We start from the raw sequence: 23481 nt of genomic DNA, 5'->3' as shown, positions 1-23481 counted from the left end.
AAACCTCAGAAAAACTTTACAAATGTATCTACTTAAATGTTTTTAAGACTTAAAAACCAATCTTTCTCACAATTTAATATGAAATTCTGATCCCCTTTTAATTAATTTATTTATTCATTTTAAAGATTTTATTTTTTGAGAGAGAGAGAACAAGCACAAGCTGGGTGGGGAGAGGCAGGGAAAGAAGCAGACTCCCCACTGAGCAGGGAACCTGACACTGGGCTGGATCCCAGAACCCTGGCATCATGACCTAAGCCAAGGGCAGCCTCTTTACCAACTGAGCCACCCAGGTGTCCCTGTTCCCCCTTTTAAGTCTTTTTTATACCTTATAACTCTGTGATAGCTTCCATCATATATAAATATATAAATACATAAATGCAAACATACATATATAAATGGTTTATGTATACATAGTTATTGAAATATAATACATTTGAAATATAAAAATGTGGAATGTTAAACAGCTCAAACAAACTGCCTCCAACATTACACAGACAATTACTGCTTGTTCACAGAAAAAAAAAAAAGTAGTACAAAACTTTATTCTCTATGAGATAACCTTAACTTCTCTAGCAACATATATGTATCTACATACATAGACAAATGCCCACAAAGTATAAGACATCTGTTAAATGTGATATTGGAGTGGAGGGTAGGAGGAAAAATCTGGTTGTTGGAACAAACTGTTCTTCCAAGGATGTATAGTTATGACAGAGATCTAGAAACTGTGCTTTGTAAGAATAGGTTGGGAAAGTTGTCAAGTTTCCCATGGAAATGGGACAATTTTATGACAAAATGAAAAGTTTTTTCAAATGCTTAGGTAATGGATCAGAAAGTCTGTGGATTTCTGCTGTTGAAAGAATGTCATCCAGTGGTTGGGAAAATAAGAAAAAGATAACTTATCATTACTATAATAATATTTTGGCAAAAGACTTGACACTTTTCAAGTATTAAAAAAAATAATGGTAGTTCTAGATAATTTTCCTTTTCTACTAGAACTACTGAAAAATCAAATGAGTTGCCTTTTAGAGTCATGTGTTCTTTAATATTGGAAGTATCCAACTATTTCTTGAATATGTTAGTTAGGCAATTCCAGCAATAGAAATTGTGGCCTTTTAACAAAAACCCAGAAACCCTTCCATACCTGGGTTTCTGAGTGGATCAGGACTTGGACTAACTCTTGCCATGGGGAACATTGTTTCCAGTGAAATCTCCTAAAATTGTGCCTGCAAAGTGGATTCTTTTTTTTAAATTGAATTTAATTGAAATATATTTAACATACAGTATTGTGCTAGTTTCAGGTGTACAGTATGACTCAACAATTCTGTACATTTCTCAGTGCTCATCAAGATAAGTGTACTTTTAATTTCTTTTATACATTTCACCTATCCCCCTACCCACCTCCTCTTTGGCAACCACCAACTTGTTCTCTGCATTTATCATGTTTTGTTTGTTTTTTTTCTCTGTTTCTTCATTTATTTTATTTCTTAAATTCCACATATAAGTGAAATCATATGGTATTTGTCCTTGACTTACTTCACTTAGCATTATACCCTCTAGGTCCATTCATGTTGTTGTAAATGGCAAGCTGTCATTATTTCTTATGGCTAAGTTTTATTCCTGTGTGTGTGGTGTGTGTGTGTGTTCGCATGTGCACGTGTGCATGCATGCACACACACATACATACCACATCTTTTTTATCCATTCATCTATGGGTGGGAATTTGTATTGTTTCCATAGCTTGGCCATTATAAGTAGTACTGTAATAAACATAGGGGTGCATGTATCTTTTCAAATGAGTATTTTCATTTTCTTTGGGTAAATATCCAGTAGTGGATTTTTTTTTTTTTTAACTTAAATTCAGGCCAGATAGAGGGCTCTCATCACTGGCAGCCTAAAAAGAATATCTATCTTGTATTGTGTTTTGGGGACTGACAAATGTACATAAATGACCTAGCAAGTGCCTTGTACGTAGATAGAAAATTTAGTTACAATTAACTACATAATCATAGTTTGCTAACTGGGATATAGCTGTTTACTATAAAAATGCAAATTTTATTCATAATAATTGAACATTTGCCTTGAGAAAATCATTCTGATTATAAGAAGGTAATGCAGACGTAGTCATAAAAGTTATAATAGATCAAGATAAGTTTCATTGCCCAGGTTGATCCTGCTTGTTTGCATATCATCTCTTAAAAATAATTCCCAGGGTAAAAGTCTACTTTCTTTTATAGTTAAATGAATGATTTCTAAAAGTGGAATGTAGAGGAAAAAAATTTCTCTGCATAACATCTCAGTGTAATTTAAGTGTATTGAATTATCCTCTCCATTTTCTTTTTTTTTCCTCTTTTTGGGGGAGAAGTTATTTAACATACAAAGTAGGTTGGGCTCCATATGTGGCATTTGTAACAGATGCTTTTGTTGCTTTTACCCCATCCCATCTGTGCTGGGCAGTTCCTAAACACATTTCTCACCTCAACAACTTCCACTTATATGTCTAACTTTTTTTTTTTTTTTTGGAAGCTGAGGCATCTTACTGATTGCATACACCCATTACCAACTCATAAATCAGTCCAGACTTGAATGTTAATGCCTTGGCAACAACACTTGACTAAAGGGGGATAAGAGTCAGTGGACAATTTCTGTTTCTCAGTCATTCCAGGTAAACTTCTGATGTGCTTTCTGCTGAATAACAAATTACCCCCAAAATCTAGTGGCTTAGAACAGCAAGCATTTATTATCTCACAGTTTCTCACAGATTTGGGAATTTAAAAGTGGCTTATCTGGGTGATTCTGGCTCAGGATCTTTCATTAGGTTGCAGTCAAGATGTTGGCTGGGTTAGTCATATGAAGACTTGCCTGGGCGCAAGATGTCCTCTTCCAAGTTCTCTCATGGGTTCTTAACCAGAGAATTTAGTCCTTCTTCACATGGCCTTCTTCATAGTTTTACTTCAGTATCTTCATGACATAGCAGCTGGCTTGCTTGAGAAAACCAGAGAAGAATGAGGAAGCCACATTTTGACCAGATGCTACACATTAGCAATGAATTATGAAGTATAGTCCACACTCAATGAGAGAAGCTTTAGGCTCTATGTCTTGAAAAGTGTGAAGAATTTTAAAACCACCACGATGGGACTGAGCACCATTACACACAGTGACAAAGAGCTAACTAGTGCCTTTTCTTCCGTGTCTCATTTTCCCTACTCCTTCATTTTTACTTATTTGCATCACCTGCCAATTAAGCAGCCTGTGTTTAAGTCCTTGTCTCAGTTTGTGCATATGCAACATTCTAAATCAAAACAACTTAGTACTCTGAAACTTAAATACTTTAAGATTAAAATTCATAGCTATGTTTTATTGAAAACAGATATGAAGTAATATCATCTATAAAAAGAAATTCATTTTAGGGAACCTGGGTGGCTCAGTCAGTTAAGCCTGCAATTCTTGGTTGTGATCTCAAGGTCCTGAGATCAAGTTCAGAGTCCAGTCCCGCTTAGTAGGGAGTCTGCTTGAGATTGTCTCCCTCGCATACTCATGTGCACTTACTGATCTCTCTCTCTCTCTAAAATAAGTCTTTTTTAAAAAAGAAATTCATTTTAAGTTTGTGCAGTAATAATCACTGGGAGAGTTGTAGTTAGTATCAGTTCCTTTTTGTCTAAATTATTTTACTTCTCTGTTGTAGTTTCAACAGCTATTTAGACAATATTCTGATTTGTAAAGAGGCCTTAAGAAACTTAGATTTATGTTACAATAATTGCCTTCTGGGAATATTCCCTTAATTTATATGCATAATTAATAGTAATGATAATAGAATTACTCAGGATAAAAGTAAAAATGTTAAATTAAAAATGGCCTTTAAGATTCATAATTTAAGCAATACTAATAAAAGTACTTATTTTACATATTAATTAGGATTGTACTTTATGCAATTAACTTAAGGCTATAATAAAATTAAATTGCACATTTGAAAATACATATAATAATTTATATTTCAGTCTATCACCATTTCTTCAAATCCATCACATGAGTTTAAAATACCTGTGTTTTTAAAAACTTAGAAGGTAAAATGTGATGTACAGAATGAATAGTACATAAAATGAATAGTACAGAAAATAGAAGTAACATAGCCTAATATCTTTTGAACAAATAATCAATGTCATTGTGGTCAGGTCATTGGTTTTGCCTACTTACTAGGCTATCCCCAAATTTTGAACCTGGTGTTCCTGTGGGGTTTCCCAGGCATCTGATAGTTCACAATATCAAATTATCTATAAAAACAAAAGGAGAGAAAAAAATCAATATGTGAATCTATCGTCATTCACATGAATATATGAAGCAAAAATATTTGGATTCTGTGATCTAGATCAGATATATGACCATTTCAGTTCCAGTTTGATGATTTAGTGTATCATCCAGGACAAAGAAGACATCAGAATACAATGATAAGAGAGACGTAAGGCAATTTTATTTTGTCTTATCTTGCCTATGGCTCTTCTCCAGAAGTATGCTTACTTACATGAAAATAAGCCAAAAATTCCAGAACGTGATTTTTTTTGCTAAGATATAAGCAAATAAAGAACATTAGACAGATGTTCAGAGTATGTAAATTCCTAAAACTAACCTATAAAGGGAGTATCTAATACTCAGATGGATAAATACTTCACACTGTGACATACTCTGAAGCAAATGGATTTATGTGAAATTGTCACTAATTATTAAAAGGAAAAAAGGTAGATGACAGAAATGAACTGTGAAGATTCTGAAATTGTATGGTGACTTATTTGCATATTTGAAACTTTTTAGCTATTTTAACTTGAGAATTATTGGCCTCAGCGAAGTTCCTAATAATGAATAAACACTTCAACTTCCATGCACTTTAAGTTGATATTTTTAATGTTGATGTTTTGCAATTGAAAAAGAATCTCATAATGTGGCTGCTTCCTTAACAATTACTAAACTACATCCTACATAACTATGCTATCAAAGTCTGGCAAATGGAATTTTAGAGATTGCAACCATACTACTTTCTAAATTGGAAAGTAAATATTTTAAAGCAAAATAAGAGTTTAGTAAATGTGTGTAAGTGTATAAGTTAAATTAAGTCTCATTAAATTTCAACAGTAACGCATCTCAATTAAAAAGAAAAAGGATTCTGAATAAAACTGATCATGTGAAAGGGAAAAACTATTTATTTTTTCTCACCCCATTAGATGATACCAGGCATTGTTTTGTTTAATATGTTTGCAGAATTCCTTGTCAAGTGCCTCATAGTTTAACTTGATAAATGCCCCCAAATGGCTCTTTTGGTGTGGTGGAATTCATAGAGCTCCCCACAAACAAGAACAATAAGAGACATGGGTTATGTTTTATTGCCCTTAAGAAAGAGGAACAAATATAATAGAATAGAAATACCACAATGTTGATTTTCATAAATGTGAAATAAAAATAGCTATATCAAAAGAATAGTATCTCTAACAACAGTGGGGATCTGTTGTTAGATTTGGAGTATTTGCAGGAGTATTTGCAGGAGCTAGTGGAAGATGTAGTGACCAGGAGAGTGGTTACAGAAAAATGTCTAGGCAAGGTAGTTGACAAAATTGCTACAAACCATACTTAATGATTCCATTTGCAACTCGTCTCCAACAGGTGATGAGGCAGTATTTTCCACATTGAATAATCATTTGAGGATAGCTCCTACCACTGGCTAATAGAAGTTCAAACTGACTTTTTTGTACCAAGTAATTCATTTGTGTTTTATGTCCTCTCCCCCAGTATTGTAGGTCAAGTCTTGTGTTAAAAGCCCAATGTGACAGTTTCATGATTTAGAAGTTTCTTACTAGTTTTTTTTAAAGACTTTTAAAAACAGTTTTAGGTTCACAATAAAATTCAGAGGAAGATACAGAGATTTACCATATTTCCCATACCTCCTACCCCCACACATGCATAACTTTCTCTATTATTAGCATCATTCACCAGAATCATGTGTTTGTAATCATGTATTGACACATTATAATCACCCAAAGACCTATAGTTTACCTTAGGGCTCATTCTCCGTGTTGTATATGGTTTGGCAAATGTATCATGAAATATATATCTATTGTAATAGCATACAGAATATTTGCACTGCCCTAAAAATCCTCTGTACTCTCCCTATTGTCCCTTCTCTCCCTCCCCACCACTGACAACCACTGGTCCTTTTATTCTACCATAGTTTTTGCCTTTTCCAGAATGTCATATAGTTGAAATAACGCAGCATGTAGCCCTTTCAGATTGGCATCTTTCACTTAGTAGTATGCATTTAAATTTTCTCCATGTCTTTTTATAGGTCGATAGCCCTTTTCTCTAGTACTGAATAATATTTGCTTGTTGTAAATAGACCTTTAATAATGTGATGACGAAAGTGGGTAGAGGGGGAAGCATTCTATTGTCCTGTGATTAGGTTTCAGTCTTTTAGTGAGCCTGTCTCTGGACTGTGAAATCCACAAGTGTTTCTCAGACCTCTAGGTGGGACAGAATGGCTATTGTGGGCTAGAGTTGGGTATTTCCTGTCTTCCACATGGAAGGCTGGAACTGATTGGTGTTGGGTATTTCCCTTCCCTATGGCCGTTAGGTTCTGAAAATACCTCTGCACCTTAGGCTCTGACTAGCTAGTTCTTCCTCAGGGCAGCCGTTGTTAACAACAACGGAGTGTTCTGCTGTATTTCAAAATATTTCCTCCCTCGACCCCAACCCTCAGAAGCAGGAGGAAATTTTTCTCTGATATTTACTGTAGGGACCTAGTTAAGCATCTGGAGGTAAATCTCAAAATACTATGAGAGCCCCGTAAGCCTTAGTCCCTATACAATTTTTAACTCTCTTTAACTTATTCCACACCAAGCTTCCAACAATGCATCAATTACATTTCAGGTTTTCTTACCCTGGCTGTGGTACCCCATGTCAATTTCCTCGTCTAAGACTCTGTGACAGTAAGCCAGGACTCCCTGTGTTTCCCTGTCTCTTTGCTCTTGGAGTCAGTGGTTTGCCCTTGCTCTCCCGTTCTATGGACCAAGAGCAGTTGAATTTTTCAGTCTGTCCAGCTTTTTACTTTGGGGACAGAAGTGTTTTATTAGTTCCTTAATACATTTTTTTGCATAAACAAATCAGGTACATTATTTCAATCTGTCAGAAATTCTATTAAAATATTTATAAAATGAATAGATATATATGAGATTATATTGCTTATAATATCAATAGAAATGGCTCAATTATTCCATGTATTAAACATTATTACTAGTCACAGTATAAATATTTTTATAGAATATAGGGCTAAAAGTTGTTAAGCATTTCTGTATTTTAAAGGTTTATAGACTCTTTTCATCATTCAAGATAGGACTATAACCATCACATAACCTTACAAGAACAAATAATATAAGTTTAACATTAAAAGTTTACAATAAAAATCATAAGCCCTTTGCAGATAACAAGAAGATGACTGTATTCAAATCTGAAATCAACAGGTGGGGTTTACTTCAGGAGAGCAAGGGCTAGTTTAACATTCATAAATCAATCTTATAATTAATTGTACAAATAATTAAAAAATAATCACATCAGTCATATTATCATATTATGTGTCATTTGACCATATGATCATATTAACAGATAAGAAAAACCATCAATTATATTAATATATGCACAAAAATCATTTGAGAAAAGTCAAACCTCATTAACAATGAAGATTGTCAAAAACACTAAGAATTAGTGGGAACTTCCTTAACCCAATAAAATATCTACAGATTGGACAAGAAGAAATTGAATTGTCTTTATTCACAGATTTCATAATTGTCTTTATAGAGAACCCCAAGGAATCTATTGATTTTTTTTTCAATGAACATTAGAATATTGGAAAGAAAGGAATAAAAACAAATACCACTTAAAAACAACCATCCAAACACAGGTATAAATCTAACAAAATGCTTATAATATCAATACCACAATAATATAATGTGTGTGGAAAACTACAAAATACGGATGAAATAAATTAAACATGATCTAATTAAATTGAGAGATCTTCTTATTTGAAAACTAAATAGAAAAATATTTCTTATTCATTAATTAGAACACAACATTTTTAAGATGTCATTTCTTCCCAACTTTTTTCCTCCCCAACTTGATCTATAAATTCAAATCAATACCACTCAAAATCCCAGAAAAGTTTATATATATATATATAATAAAGATCATAATGGATATATTTCAAATTATGTTGTAGATATTTGCCCCTTAAGGAGATAGAGCATAACTCTTTACCCCTTTAGTGTAGGATTTGTATAGCCACTTCCTTCCAAAGGGTGCACTTGATATGACTTGATGAAATGAGTTTTTGCTGTAATCTGTATCCCCAAAACCTGTATTGCCAGTATAATCACAAGAATACCATCAAACAAGCCCAAGTTGAAGGGCAGTGTATAAAAGACTTAATCAATACTCCTCAAAACTCTAGAGATAATCAAAAACTGCGATGAGAAAATATCGCAGTCCATAGGAGCAAAGGAGATATGCCAACTAGATGTAATGTGGTATACTGGATAAGATCCTAGAACAGAAAAAAAAAAAAAAATAGACATCGGGTAAAAACTAAGAAAATCCTCAAAATATATGCACTTTAGGTAATAATAATGTACCAACATTGTATCATTAATTATGACAAATATACTAATGTAAGGTATTAACAATAAAGGAAGCTGGTTATAGAGTATATGGAAGCTTTCTTAACTGCACCTGCAAAATTTCTATAAATTTTCCATAAATCTAAAATTATTCTGGGGCGCCCAGGTGGCTCAGTTGGTTAAGCATCTGTCTTTGGCTTAGGTCATGATCTCAGGGTCTTGGGATCCAGCCCCCATGTTGGGCTCTCTGCTCAGAGGGGAGTCTGCTTCTCCTTCTCCCTCTACCCTTCCCGCTGCTTGTACTCTCACTCGCACATGTGTTTTTTCTCTTTCTCAAATAAATAAGATATTTTTAAAAAATTATTCTAAGAAAAGGGTCTATTAAATAATTTTTAAAACTATCTCATTAAAAAAAATACCTATAAGGCATGTAGTTTTTTTTTTCTTTGCAGTGGAAATTAAAAACAATATTAATATTGATGATGGATTAGAATGTGGACAAATAAACATTTCTTACCATGCTGGCAAGTATCTAAATTGGAAAAAAAATACCTAAACTGATAGAGCATTTTTGAAAAAAATTTATGACATTAAAGGAAAGACAATGAAAACTTCAGTGATGAACAAAATGAGCCCTAAGTTTGCTTATGTTGCATAGGAATTGAGAATTTCCTCTAAAAGGAATTAGGTTTCTAGTTGCTACAAAGAGAAGGAGGTTTATGGTCTCAGTAGTAACTCATTATTGAGGATTTTACCTCATAGTGAAAAATGAATTCATAAATCCATACATAGTTAAAATAGGTCTTGTTTGTTGGTCAAGACACAGTCTTCAATTAGGTCCAGTGAGGATCTAGCATAATAAGTTTCCTGGAACATTTGTGATTGTTTAACATGTAGTTAATTATTAGCTTTGGCTGGGTGGGGCTATGTGCTAGAAATAGAGAGCCATATTTAGCTAATGGGTATATGCTGTGTGCAAGCAGTCTCATTTTCTGGTTTTAAATTCTACCTATTAATTTGTTCATGTTATGACCTTAGAAAAGTTACTTGCCAACAACTTTTCAGTAAATATTAGCTATTTTAGGGGTGCCTGGGTGGCTCAGTCATTAAGTGTCTGCCTTTGGCTGGGGTCATGATCCCAGGGTTCTGGGATCAAGTCTAACATTGGGCTCGCTGCTCAGCAGAGAGCCTGCTTCTCCCTCCCCTACTCCCCCTGCTTGTGTTTCCTCTCTTGCTGTCTCTCTCTGTATCAAATAAATAAATAAAATCTTTAAAAAATAAAAATAAATAAATATTAGCTGTTATGAAAATTGTAATCCAAAATTATAGAAAAAGCTCTTATCCCCATTTATTAATCTATCCTTTTTTCTCAGTATCACCCCCAGACTTGCCTTCACACATTATATCTCAGACATTTAAAATTACTTATAATTTCTGGATTAAGCTATAATCTTCTTATCTTCATCTTTTTCTATGCTCTCCTAATGCTAAGAATGCACCTGTCCATATGTCTTATTTTATACTTGATTTCTTATAGTAATTACATTATTAAGTTTGTTACATCTCTATTGTTCCAACAAGGCTGGTTGTTTTTTGGAGGCAGACACAAAGTTTTACTTCTCTTTATATGCCTTTAGCATTCAGAAAAGTTCTGTTATGTTGCAGGCACCTGGTAAATATGTAACTCTCTCTCTCCTGAACATTGCACTTTAATCAGTGTTTGTAGACCCTACATCAGTTCTCAGACCATGGTTTAACAACTGACATCTAAATGGTTTGTATAAGTAGCCCTAAAAGAACATATGGAGAGGAAACACATCAGATGCATTCAATGTCATTCCCTCTATTTGTTTCCTGGGGATGGCATAACAAATAACTATAAACCTGGTGGCCCAAAACAACAGAATTTATTTGCTCACAGTTGTGGAGAACAGAAATCTAATATCAAGGAAAGCCACACTAATGTGTGGAAATCTAATGTCAGGAAAGCCACACTCTCTATAGGTTCTAGGGGAAAATCCTACCTTTTCCCTTTTAGCTTCTAGAAGCTCCAGGTATTCCTTGATTTGGGGCAGCATGACACTAACCTTTGCCACTTTCTCCCCGATGTGTCTCCTCTTTTTATAACGAGACTTGTCTTTGAATTTAGGACCCAACCAGCTAATTTAAGGTGCTCTCTACAAGATCCTTTACTTAGTTACATCTGCAAAGAACTTTTTGTTTCCCCAATAAGGTCACAGTCACAGGTTCCAAGTATTAGAACTTGGACATAGTGTTTTGGGGACCACAGTTCAATATCACCTCAAGGCAAGATCCAGCTGCATTTTGCTGGATCACTGAAAACACATTTTATTGAGGGAATTTCAAGGTGAAAGGTAATATTACCATCAAACCAAAAATAAGCAAGACCAATACTTTAAATGTTATACTGCCTTCTATATTGGTTTCAGTTATATGCTAAATTTAAAATTAACTTATTTTATAAATTTAAATGTGCTCAGGTTTTAGAGTGAGAGGGGTCACTAAGGAATCATCTTAATTAAATATTGTATGGATATATCCCATTGTGTGTGTGTGTGTGTGTGTGTGTGTGTATCCACACTGTGTGTGTGTGTGTGTGTGTGTGTGTGTGTGTGTGTACATAATGGAATATTACTCAACCATAAAAAAATGGACTCTTGGGACGCCTGGGTGGTTCAGTGGGTTAAGCCTCTGCCTTTGGCTCAGGTCATGATCTCAGGGTCCTGGGATTGAGCCCCATATCAGGCTCTCTGCTTAGTGGGGAGCCTGCTTCCCCGTTTATCTCTGCCTGCCTCTCTGCCTACTTGTGATCTCTCTCTCTCTCTGTGTGTCAAATAAATAAATAAAATCTTTTTTAAAAATGTTAAAAAAATGAAATCTTGCCATTTGCAACAACAGGGATGGAGCTAGAGAGGATTGCACTAAGTGAAATAAGTCAATTAGAGAAAGACAAATACCAGATGATTTCATTCATATGTGGAATTTAGGACACAAAACAATGATCAGAGAGGGAAAAAGAGAGGGGCAAACCCAGAAACGGTCTCCTAACTGTAGAGAACAGACTGATGATTAGCAGAGGGGAGGTGGGTGGGGGGTGGTTTAAATAAATGATGAGGATTAAAGAGGGCACTTGTGATGAGCATTAGGTGTTGTATGGAATGATGAGTCACTAGATTCTACACCTGAAACTAGTATTATACAGTATATTGACTCACTGGAATTTAGGTAAAAACTTAAATATTTGTGATACATTTTATAAAACTATCAAGGTTTTCACAATTTTAAAAGTTTACTATCATATAATCAACTTTAGTCAGTGTTCTCTATTATATAGGCCCAGATACTTTAATAATACATATGTATCAAGCTACGTATACTTGAAATAAAGAAAGAATAAAATTGAAAATGACTGAGCTCTATGATCCTGAACCTTATTTTGTTTTCCCTCTTTGTTTGTGGTTGTGGTTGTTTTTTGTCAGTACACCTTAATTTCATTGAAAATACTGGTGAATATCAACTAAATTAGCTCTCATAAATCAATCTTAATGAACAACTATTTCATGTGCTTAATTTTATTCAAATTTAACAAAAACAAACTCCATAATATAGACTCATGCATATTATATATACTTTTTTTTTTAACTTTTCTTTCTTAGATGTCTTCCTGGATTTTCTGGGCAATTTTGTAAAATTAACATAAATGAATGTTCTTCATCACTATGTCTAAAGGGTGCAAAGTGTGAAGATCACATCACTGGATGTATTTGCAAATGTCAACAAGGTAATTATCCAAAAATTATAATCATGCATACTTTATACATTTACAAAATATATGTTTATGTATGTGTAAATGTGACAATACACTCCACCAATAATGTTGTTGGTTTTCAACTAAGTTTTAAGCAATGTGCACACTTAAAAAATATGAAATGGATGTTTTGTGATACTAGTAAGATACCATATCACTTAGGGTATCAGCAAGAAATCCTAGTGCTCAGAGTATATCTCATTACAGGTATTTTCTACATTTATGTAAACTTCATAATCCTGATCATTACATCCATTGTGCCTGGTGCACAGCAAGTCCTTTGCAAATTTTAGCTCTTATTAATATTGACATTATTATTACCTCCAATAATGGTCAATATAGAGATGGACAACCTGAATGAACTGGTTTTATTCAGGGAACAATTTTTTCATTAATAATTGATGTTTTGGCCATTTCTGCCTTTGGTCATACTCTCCTTAATTATACATAGATATACTGGGGCATCTGGGTGGCTAAGTCAGTTAAAAGTCCGCCTTTGGCTCAGATCATGATCCTAGGATCCTAGGATTTAGCAGGCTCTCTGCTTCTCCCTCTCCCTCTGCCTCCCAATCCCCCTGCTTATGCTTTCTCACTGTCAAATAAATAAATAAATAAATCTATCTTTTAAAAAGTATACATTGATATAAACAATTTCTGTCTGTGTATCTTTTCCCCTCTCTTTCTTCTAGCTTTCAAATTTTGCAGATTTATTGCTTTCTTCCTGTGTCTCCTATCATTCATTTTATCTTCAACATTCACATACATCTACCCAAAAGAAATAGTGAATTTCCTGGAGAAGTAATAATATCTCAGGAATATATGTGGGGTATATTTTTGGTCACCAGAAAAGAATTCTTTCTATCTACACACTCCACAGAGGACTTGAGACAGCTTGAAAATACCCCAGGGTTTGAGGTTTCTGGTTGTTTGGGTCCCTTGAGGGAATGACAGCCAGGCAGCCTTGTGGGTATTAGGGCTTCTATCGTATATGTGAAGTTATACAAACTGGTGTGAATACTTATTAACTGAGTATTATTGACATGTTGTTGACAGGTTCAACAGTCACTCAGTGGACTCCTCTGTTTTGGAATACCACATACTGATACTAGGTTTTTTTTTTTTTTGGTCAGATAGAACATATGAAAACATTTCTACCTGAATGTTGAAATAGCCACCTCAAAAAAAAAAAAAAAAAAGAAAAAGAAATAGCCACCTCTACCTAAAACTGTAACTCTTGCAGATAAAAGAAGTAGAATAGATATTGCAATTCTCTGATATAAAAATAAAAATGAATACCATTTTAGAAGCTTTGCTTCTCTTAAGCAAAAATATCTTTATTGAAGGCTGAACATTTAAAATGCTATAATAGCTACCATAGGCAATGAATGTAACCCTACGAAGATAGTTTAGAAGCAAAGCGCCTATGTAAATCATTTTTACCATATCAATATATATCTTATAATTGCTAGGTTTATTTTTTTCTGTTTAAAAGAACATTGCTAGATATATTGCTAGATATATAGATATATAAGATATATCTATATCTCTTACCATTGCTAGATTAGTTTTGATGCTCCAGGTTAAGATTTAACTTACTTTAGATTCATTTGGAAGCATGGAGCCATTCTGAAGCAGGTGCAGCATTCAAATGAAGCCCTATTCTAAATGCTGCTCATTACATTAGTCCATGGTGGAAAGTGGGAGACCTCAAAAATGATGTATCCATGCTTGTTGTTAGGTGTTAATCAGAACTTGCTGGTACTTTTGACTTAAACCCAAGATTCCTCATAGTCTAGTCACAAAATCAAAATCCAAGTAAGCAACAAACCAAGTAAATGCTTAGAAAATGCTGTGAACACCCTGCCAGACCCTTGTCCCTGCTCCCCAGGGCTCTTTCCAGCCAAGGCTCTTAATCATACCAGCCCATCCTCCCCCAGAGTTATTTAAGGAATAATGGTGCTCTTGAAGTTTACCCTTCATCCTTCCTCATTTTCCCTACTAGCATAGTTAGCTGGAGTTTTTTTTTATTTGTACAGTTAAATTTACTCTCTGGAATGCAGTTCTTTAGTTACAACAAATTCATGAAGTTGCATAACTGCCACCACAGCCAGTAATGTAACCACCATCCCCCAAAATGTGCTGATGCTACCCTTTTCCTCACCCTCAACATAAATTGATTTTTACATAATTCTAATTTTTTTCTTTACCATTTTGGTCCTTGATAATCTACCCATTGCTGAGTTCTTCTTTGTATTCTGAATTTTAGATTCTAAAAGCCAAATGTGGGGAGACTTCAACCTATACGTGTTTATGAAATTATAATTACAGTAACAATAATAGCACCTGCACGCCATGCTCTTTTATGTGTACTGACTCATTTAGCCTTTATAACAACCAGAATGTCCTATTTTTAATTCCTTTTACTAATGAGGAAATGGAGTCCAGATTCTTTGGGTAATCTCCCATGGTACATTAGGGGCAAAGCTGAGATTCAGAGCCAGGAAGCCTAGCCTGGTGTTACTCATTTCTTGTGCTCTCCGAAGAAGGGCATTCACTGAATAGCAACTTCCTAAAAAGTTTCAGTTCTGTTATATGGATAAGTTCTGGAGATCTAGTGTACAACACTGCGTATGATCAGTAGTACTGTATCATAGACCTAACATTTTGCTCTAAGGATAGATATCATCTTAAATGTTCTAACTAGAATAAAAAAAATAAATAAAATTGACAACCATTTTTTTTTTTTTTTAAAAAGGACCATCACCAGTAAGATCCATCAGTGTTTTGCACCTTAGATGTTAGCAATTCTAACCACTATGAGATTTCTTCAGGGAGGTTGCTGCTCACCCACATCTATCTGATTATCTCCTAAAAAGTTTGGTAAGCAGAAACTGAGAACTTACCACTTTTCTGGGTAATTCATATCAACTTGAATTCTCCCAAATGTCATAGAAAGACACAAAGCCTGGCTCATTTGGTTTCTACAGGTCTACTCCTCTCTTATCCATGGAGGAAGCCAACCTTCAATAATGCTGATAATTCCTAGGCTGTAGTTTAAATCATGCCAGCATCCTTACCTCTCCCAGTACCTGATAGAAACCTACCTTGACTGTTTACTTCTGTCTTTAAATTAGTTAAGCACTATAAATGATTGCCATATTCTATTTTCATCAGTTGAATATCTTAAGTTCACAATGTGTTGCCAATTATCAGAATCCTCATGTCCTTGTGTAACAGCAATTCTTCCTCTATCATGGTAATCTTGGCTGCCTCTTTCACTGTACCTGGAGGTTTGATTTATCCTTTTTCCCCCATCTTCACTACTTGTTAGTCCAAATAGAGACATAAGGCACGTGCAATATTCCAAACAGAACAGTTTCAAAAATTAAATGCCAGTTTGCTCACTAGATTTATCTGTAAAACACAACTGAAATTTAAATTTGATGTAAGGAGGCTAGAAGACACTCTAAGTGTGATTTAGTTTCGTGTCACCAAATGCCATCTGAGAGGTGGTGTTCTAATGGATCCTCACGGAGCCTTCAGCACATATTGAACAATACAATCCATTTATAATGCTGGCCATTGTTGTGGAATCACAGACAGGACCACAGGTAGCACAAGCCCCTCCCCTCTCTGTAAGCAGACAAATTAGATTGTTAAACCATGTCCTCCAAGCTAATTAGGTGCAGTGCTGTTCACGGTTGATCTCAGAACTCACTCATCCTCTCTGCAAGAGATCATTGTGCAGGTTACAAGCTCAACAGCATTCAGGACAGTCCTGATCACAGAGCTCATCCTCTGCCTATGTAGTGAATTCAATGGCTAGTGAACTCATTTCCATGGAAGTATTAATACAAGCATTCAGATTATTTTATGAGGTAAAACATGCTTCCTTTTTTTTTTTTTAGCCTCAATAGTCACATTTATAGTGTTATATAAAAATGTTTAACACTCAGTAAGTGAAACCACAGTTATCCCATTAAAAGCAAATTGAAAGTGAAGAGAACAACCTCTGTAGTGGAAATGTGAATGCTTCCCCCAGAGTTCTTCTCAGTCCCTGGGGCAGTCTCTGTGCCCACACACTTTTTATACTCAGGAGGGATGTAATAGTGTTTATACAGGTGATGATATAAACTTTGGATACACATTTTGCTCTTAAAATAACATTATTCATTTTGAAACAGAAATGCTGCTTCCTCCTTAGGGCAAGGAAACACAGAAACAAACATAGATAATGTTGGCCGTGAATACTCACAATTATTTTAAGTCACGGGTATGACTTTTGTATTCAGAACAGAGGCAATACGTAATGATCTTTCTTTTTAATCAAGACCCAAGCAAAGTGAAATAATCACTAATATGAAATAAAGAATGTATGCTATTGTATTTTCATAAAGATTTAGATGTAAAAAATAAATTCTACATATTCTAGAGTTAGACTAAGAAAAAATAATTTTAATTTATGTCATTCAATTACCAGATAATACATTAACTAGTAAGACAGAATCATTATAGGCTTAGGCTTAATTTTACTTTATTTCCCTAGATTAGATGCAAATCACTTGGTGCTGAGAGGGAAAAGGATATGAAAGTAAAATATATAAATCTTTCAAATAGTGACTTTTATTTTCATCAATAAACTCACACTATTATAACTGATATGTTATGGCAGAGAATGGTAGTATTAAAACTGGTCAATGTTTCTAACTGTATAAGTATTAAAAAACATTTTGCTATCAACTTAAAATTAGTCTAATTTGTTCTTATTTTTATTATAATTTGACATTTAAATTCTTTTTTTTATTTTATACCCTCATCATTAGATATGATTTATTCTGTAAGCATTTATTTAATTTCTATTATGTATGAAATATGAGGTTAGTACTGTGATTTTAAAATTTAATTACTTTTCTGGAGAGCTAATGAAAACTTCTGGTTTCTTGATTTTGAGCCACTAGCCAGTATGTTCTGAATATTTGGTTACATTATTACAAGTGGATATCAAACCTACATGGGATTCAAAGGATGTTTTCTTTTTCTTTGCTTCTAAATCTTAAAAAAAAAGTCTTACCCACTGACTTTTCATTTCTGTTTTATATTCCCTTATCCTCCTCCCCTTTCTTATTATCAGTTGCCCATACCAACTACAAGAACATAATCTTATTTACTTATTTTATTATTATATTTTTATAAAAGAAAACTAATAAAAAAGCATTGTTTACATACATAAACCCTCTCTTCAAATAGCACAGTGCCATGTGTTACTCAGAGAAGCAAGATGATGAGCAAAGAACATCTAGAAACTGAGAAGAGTAAGATTCAAAGTCCAGCTTTGTGACCTGGTAATTTGGGGATCTTTAACACTATTATAAAAACCCTCTGATTCTCAGTTTCCTGATAATATCGTGTAGAAAAAAATCACCTAAAATGTGTAAAGCACTAAGTGCAGAATTATAGTTAAGATATATTATTTTGGTCTGAGGCAGCTGGAGCCCAATAACCCATGTAAATTTTACTTAACTTTCAAACTATCTCTTTCTTCATTCACAAAATTGAAAAATAGCTTCATTCACAGGGTTTGCTCAACAAGGCATCAGGAACAAATAATAGTCTCCAACATTCCTAAAAAAAACTTACTATATTCTATGTTTAGCAATTTGCACAGATTCTTTCATTCAAATCTCACCACAAGTTCTATAAACTTTGAAGTATGTTTATTGTTATTTCCATTTTGCAAGGGCTTTGAAGATCTCAGGACTTGCCTCAGCTTCCACAGCAAGGAGCCAGATTCTGGCACCTGTGAATATATCACCTCCACCAAAAATGTAAAAAATAAAAGTTAATTTTGTTCATTATTTATTATGTTATTAGTTTCTACCTCCCTTCATTACCCCCACTTTTTTTCCCCTAATACATATTAAGAAGCTATAAGAGTTTTGAATTCAAAGACTGGCTCCCTAGAAGGAAGTCCAAATCTAATCTAATTATATGTATGTATGTGTGTGTTTGTGTGTGTGTGTGTGTGTGTGTGTGTATACACACATATATATATAAAATTGCATATATATAATATATGTTAAATATGAATTCATCATATATATAAAATATATATTAAACATATTTTCTAGAAGCAAGGTAAGTGGTTATTAATAGTTTTCTACTGACCTTTAGTAACCCAAAGCACAGAGTTTTGAAATAAAAGACTCAAATTATGATCAATCTTTGTGTTAAAACATTTTTTGTTATGTAAGTTTCAGATATACAGCTTTATATTTCAATATCTATATACTACAAAATGATCACTACCACAAGTCTAGTTACCACCCGTCACCATGCAGTTGACCCCCTTCACCTACTCTGCCCGCCTCCAGCCCCTTCCCCCTCTTTACCAGAAGTCTTTTCTCTATGAGTTTTTGTTTTATTTTCCTTCTTCATTTGTTTTGTGTGTAATTCCACATGAGTGGAAATCATACAGTATTTATCTTTCTCCATTTGACTTATTTTACTTAGCTTAACAGGTCTACTACCAAACCCAAGTTCAGCTACCTGTCCCTTGAAAGGCCATTCCTCGAGACAAGTTTTTTATTGGAAAGGAATTGGGGCTCTATTCAGGAGGTTAGCAACCTGGGGAGAAGGCAGACTCTTGTCCAAAAGCCAACTCTGAGGTTTCTGCCTGGCCCAAGGGCTTTTAAAGATGTTTAGGGAAGTTAATCAGCAAAGGGAGTACAGTGGCCTACAACATTTCTTGATTTCATGAAGACTCTCAATGGGGCCAGCTACAAACATTATCTCAGTGCTCCAGAACTGAGTGAGGAGGGTCCAATTTGTATTTCATGATTTGCAAGAAGACTGTTCATTCTACAAAGGAGGGCAAGTTCTGCAGATACACAAAGGGGTGGGGGTGGGGGAATAAAATCTTCTGGGTTACCTAGAAAAAGAAAAGCATTTTGCTAGAAAATAGGCTAATCAGAAAGTTGAACTGCCTTTGAATAGACCTGCTGGGTTCTGTGGCCTGAGAAGGTTCTGGTCCTTCATTCCTCAAGGCCAGTAGTATGCAAATCTCAAAGAAAATAAATTAGTTCCACTACAGATCCAGGGATTTAGGTCAGCAAGAAAGGTGTGTTAACTTGTATTAAGTTAACTCTTCAGACTGGTTGGAGTGCTGTTACAGGTTCATCCTTGTTACCAATGGCAAGATTTCATTCTTCTTTATGGCTGAGTTGTATCCCCTTGTATAAATATACCTCATATTCTTTAACCATTCATCCTTCTAGTTTAATGGCTGGTTGGCACCCAGCATCCACTCCTGTCTGCTATGGTTTCTGTATTACAAAGACAAGAAAACAACAATATCTAGATGTCCCTTGAAGCTGATGTTGTGCATATACATTGAGTTCCCACTATAATAAACATACCTGAAATTTCAAGGATGTAGTGGAAGTCATTTCTAGGTATCTTAGCAATTTCAGCTGGTAGGTAAGTTTATGGACACGTGAGATTTTCTGAGTCTCTGACTTTATGTGTATTAAAATGCAGAGCCGTCAGAAATGGCACTGAGATTCTGCAATCCAATGTCTAATCACTAACTTCAGACTAGGAAGAGACAGCAAGAGAGACTGTGCCAGCAGATTCCTGGTAATCCAGCTTCCCTCTATTAGTGTAGAGAGTTCTTTAAATTGAATAATTCTAATGGTGGCTTTTATATTTCTCAATTTCCTCATTATGGGGGAAGTGGCATATCCCAGAGAGTCCTGAGTGTGGTTTTTGGAGTTACTCCTACAGCCCTTCCTTCTAATAATTTTATAAATGTTTTGTTCTATTTTTAAGACTCTTCCCTTAAATACCTAGAGTGGTTCCTGTTTCCTGTTCTAAATCTTAACTAACTTATTTTCTATCCCAGTTTGTTGTTTTTGACCAAGATATTTTTATTGTTCCCCTCAGCTTAACTATACTGCAGACAGGCTTCATGACTTCAAGTCCCTGACTTCCATTTCTTTAGAGCATCTACTTTAGAAAACTTGTAACTTTTTTCTATGCCTCTTTGAGATGTGAACATTCTTTCAGCCTTCTGTCAATTTTACAACCCGGAAATGTTTTTCTAGAGCACCTGGGAGTCATCCCTCTGAAATGTAATTACAGAAGGAGATAGGGTCCCCCTCTGACTCCCCACCAGGCTCTGTGAGAAGCTAGGAGCCTACTGCCCATAGGTGAGAGAGCTACCAAGCAAAAGATGTCCTCAGCACATTGACCAGCTTCCCCCCAGCCCAATATCTTCCAGTATTTTCGCATTAGCTCACTCCAGCTTTTGAAAATTCTCCCATCTGTCTTTGGTTCCGTGCAGTTAAATGCGGTCTCCTGTTTCAATAATCTCTCTCCTTTTCACTGGAATACTCTTGAATAAAGCCTTCCATGTCTTTTTAACTAAGAATGATGATTTTTTTTTCTTTCACAGTTCCCATCTTTCCGCTTAAAGTTTTACAATGCCCTTCATAGTATTAGAAGCAAGAAGAAAATTACATCATCAATTTTAATTGTTTAGGCTATATTGTGAATTGTTTTATTCACTCAAAAGAATATACAATGAAGGAATATTTGTTTTATAAAAATAATATAGTAAACATTTGTGTACCTCCCATTTGCTTTAAGGAACAAAATATTAGCAGTAATTCCAGCCTCTTCTATAGTCCTCACTGAACACATCAATATTATCGTACCATATTCTGAATTTTATATTCAACATTCTCTTAGTGTTCCTTAGAACTTTATTTTATATATATATATATGTGTGTGTGTGTGTGTATGTCTAAGCAATGTTACTAAGCTTGCATGTATTTGATTTTTATAATAGTTATCAGAATGTAAGTATTTTTATAGAATATGCTTTTATGCTTCACAATATGTTGTGAGATTCAACCATGGGAGTGACTGGTCATGGTGGCTTTTTATAAGCTCTGCAAAAATGTTTTTTTCTGTGTCACCTTTTATAGCCTCCGTAGTAGAGATGCCTACAGAATCAACCTAGCATATGAAAGCATTACAAAGTGAAAAGAGTCTTGGATGTGATTTTGGTAAAATTAGTCTTTTGGCAGCTCCTTCTAAGTTTGATCTGGACTTTGCCAAATCTTTTAAACTTGTGCTGTGTTTTTCATCTTACAATGTTAGATTGCCCTAAATCATTTCTAAGCACCCCAGAATACTTATGTAATTTTTCTCTTACAATTTATCGGGGAAGAACAGTAAGAATAGGTTGCTAAGTAGGAACAAGAATAAAAACTCATTTCCAATAGCCAGAGTTCAGATAAAGTCCTGTTGGATAATACATAGAAAAACAAAGTTTATTTTAAGATTTTATCATTGAGAGAGAGAGAGACAGAGACAGAGATTGCATGAGTGGAACTGGGTGGTCGGTGCAGAAGGAGAGGGAGAAGCAGACTTCCCGCCAAGCAAGGAGTCTGACATGACCAAAGACTCATCCCAGAACCCTGGGATCATAACTCTGAGCCAAAGGCAGACACTTAACCCACATTAACCAACTGAGTCACCCAGACACCCCAGAAAAATAAAGTTTTAAAAGCTAGTAACAGCTGCCTCTAAAAACATTTGTCCCTATGTAAAATAGTGTATTTAAGTTAACATATTCTTAAACATAATAAGAATCATTATAAATAGATCCTTCATAGAAAAGAATCAATGATTTCTAAAAAATGTTCTTAATGGGTACCTGGTAAACCATAGTTTGGATATTATCTTTAGATAGTTTAGCAAAGTTGGTTGCTAGGTTGGTGATAAAATAATGGCAAAAAACAAAAAAAAAAAGAAAAAAAAAAGACAAACACACAGTGTGTTAGTATAGAAAACTAGATCATTATGTTTAAAGAGAATTCTTATAGCTTATAGTCAGCTGAACACAGACATATTATTTATATTCTGTGGAATCACAGCTTAAGAAATACTAACTATAAAATGTTACAAAAATTATAAGAAAGCATTTTATATCTGGAAAAGTAGAGCAGTTGCTTTCCTCTAGATTTAAGATTCATACTAAATGGAAGTAAGCGGGCGCCTGGGTGACTCAGTCCATTAAGCTTCTGCCTATGGTTCAGGTCATGCTCCCAGGGTCCTGGGATCGGGTCCCACATCAGGCTCCCTGCTCAACAGAGAGCCTACTTCTCCCTCTCCCTCTGCTGCTCCTTTGTTTGTGCTTGCTCTCTCTCTCTCTCTCTCTCTCTCTCTGTCAAATAAACAAAGTCTTTAAAAATTAATAAATTAATGGAAGTATAGAGTATGCTTATACCATTGCCTTCTATATATTTATTCCATGGTAAAATAAATAAAGATACTTGGATATGTAATGTAAAATAACTCAATAGATACAAGCCAAAACTTTATTTTATAGACACTTGCTTTCATTTTTACATAACTATGTAATTTTAGGGGAAGTTATTTATCTTCTCTAAGTTTAATTTTCTCATCTACTGAATAGAGATTGTAATAATAGTTACCTGATAGAATGATTATGAAGATAAACTGTGATAATTTATATAGAATACCAAGTCCAATTATAATGAATAGGAAGAGTATCTATAAACTATATATATATATGCTATTATTATTATTATTATTAAAAATTGAATATATGCTTTGTGATTGTGTTACAGGACAGTCAGGACATCACTCTGAGGTTGGACTTGAAGAGTGCATTTCCAAATTATGTGTTCATGGAATATGCACAGAAAATGAACCTGGCCTTGGCTCAACATGTTTATGCATATCTGGATCTGTGGTAAAGATTATTGATGGTTTTGTTGTGATACTTCTTTCCTTGTCTTTAAAATTCAGTAAGTAATAGAAAATTATCTGGTGGAAATTAGGTTGGAGAAGTCAGTATTAGCGTTTTTCTCTTTCTCTGACTGTGCATACTCCTCAGCATTCCCCTTTCCCTTCTTGTCCATTTATCACATGTACCCTCAGCCTTTCCTTTCAGGAGAAAAGCATTCTGACAAA

General features: G+C 34.5%; 1 protein-coding gene across 1 annotated transcript in view; it reads left to right on the top strand.

Moving 5' to 3' along the window:
- The window catches only part of EYS (eyes shut homolog), a 1637266-nt gene that overhangs the window by 796133 nt on the left and 817652 nt on the right, over positions 1-23481 (top strand). The window contains 2 exon segments of the mRNA XM_032341352.1: positions 12326-12450; positions 23136-23260. Of these exon segments, the coding sequence (XP_032197243.1) occupies positions 12326-12450; positions 23136-23260 (250 nt within the window).

Source organism: Mustela erminea, chromosome 4, assembly GCF_009829155.1.
Source record: "Mustela erminea isolate mMusErm1 chromosome 4, mMusErm1.Pri, whole genome shotgun sequence".
In the NCBI taxonomy this organism is placed as follows: domain Eukaryota; kingdom Metazoa; phylum Chordata; class Mammalia; order Carnivora; family Mustelidae; genus Mustela; species Mustela erminea.
This window is presented reverse-complemented; position numbering and strand designations above follow the sequence as displayed.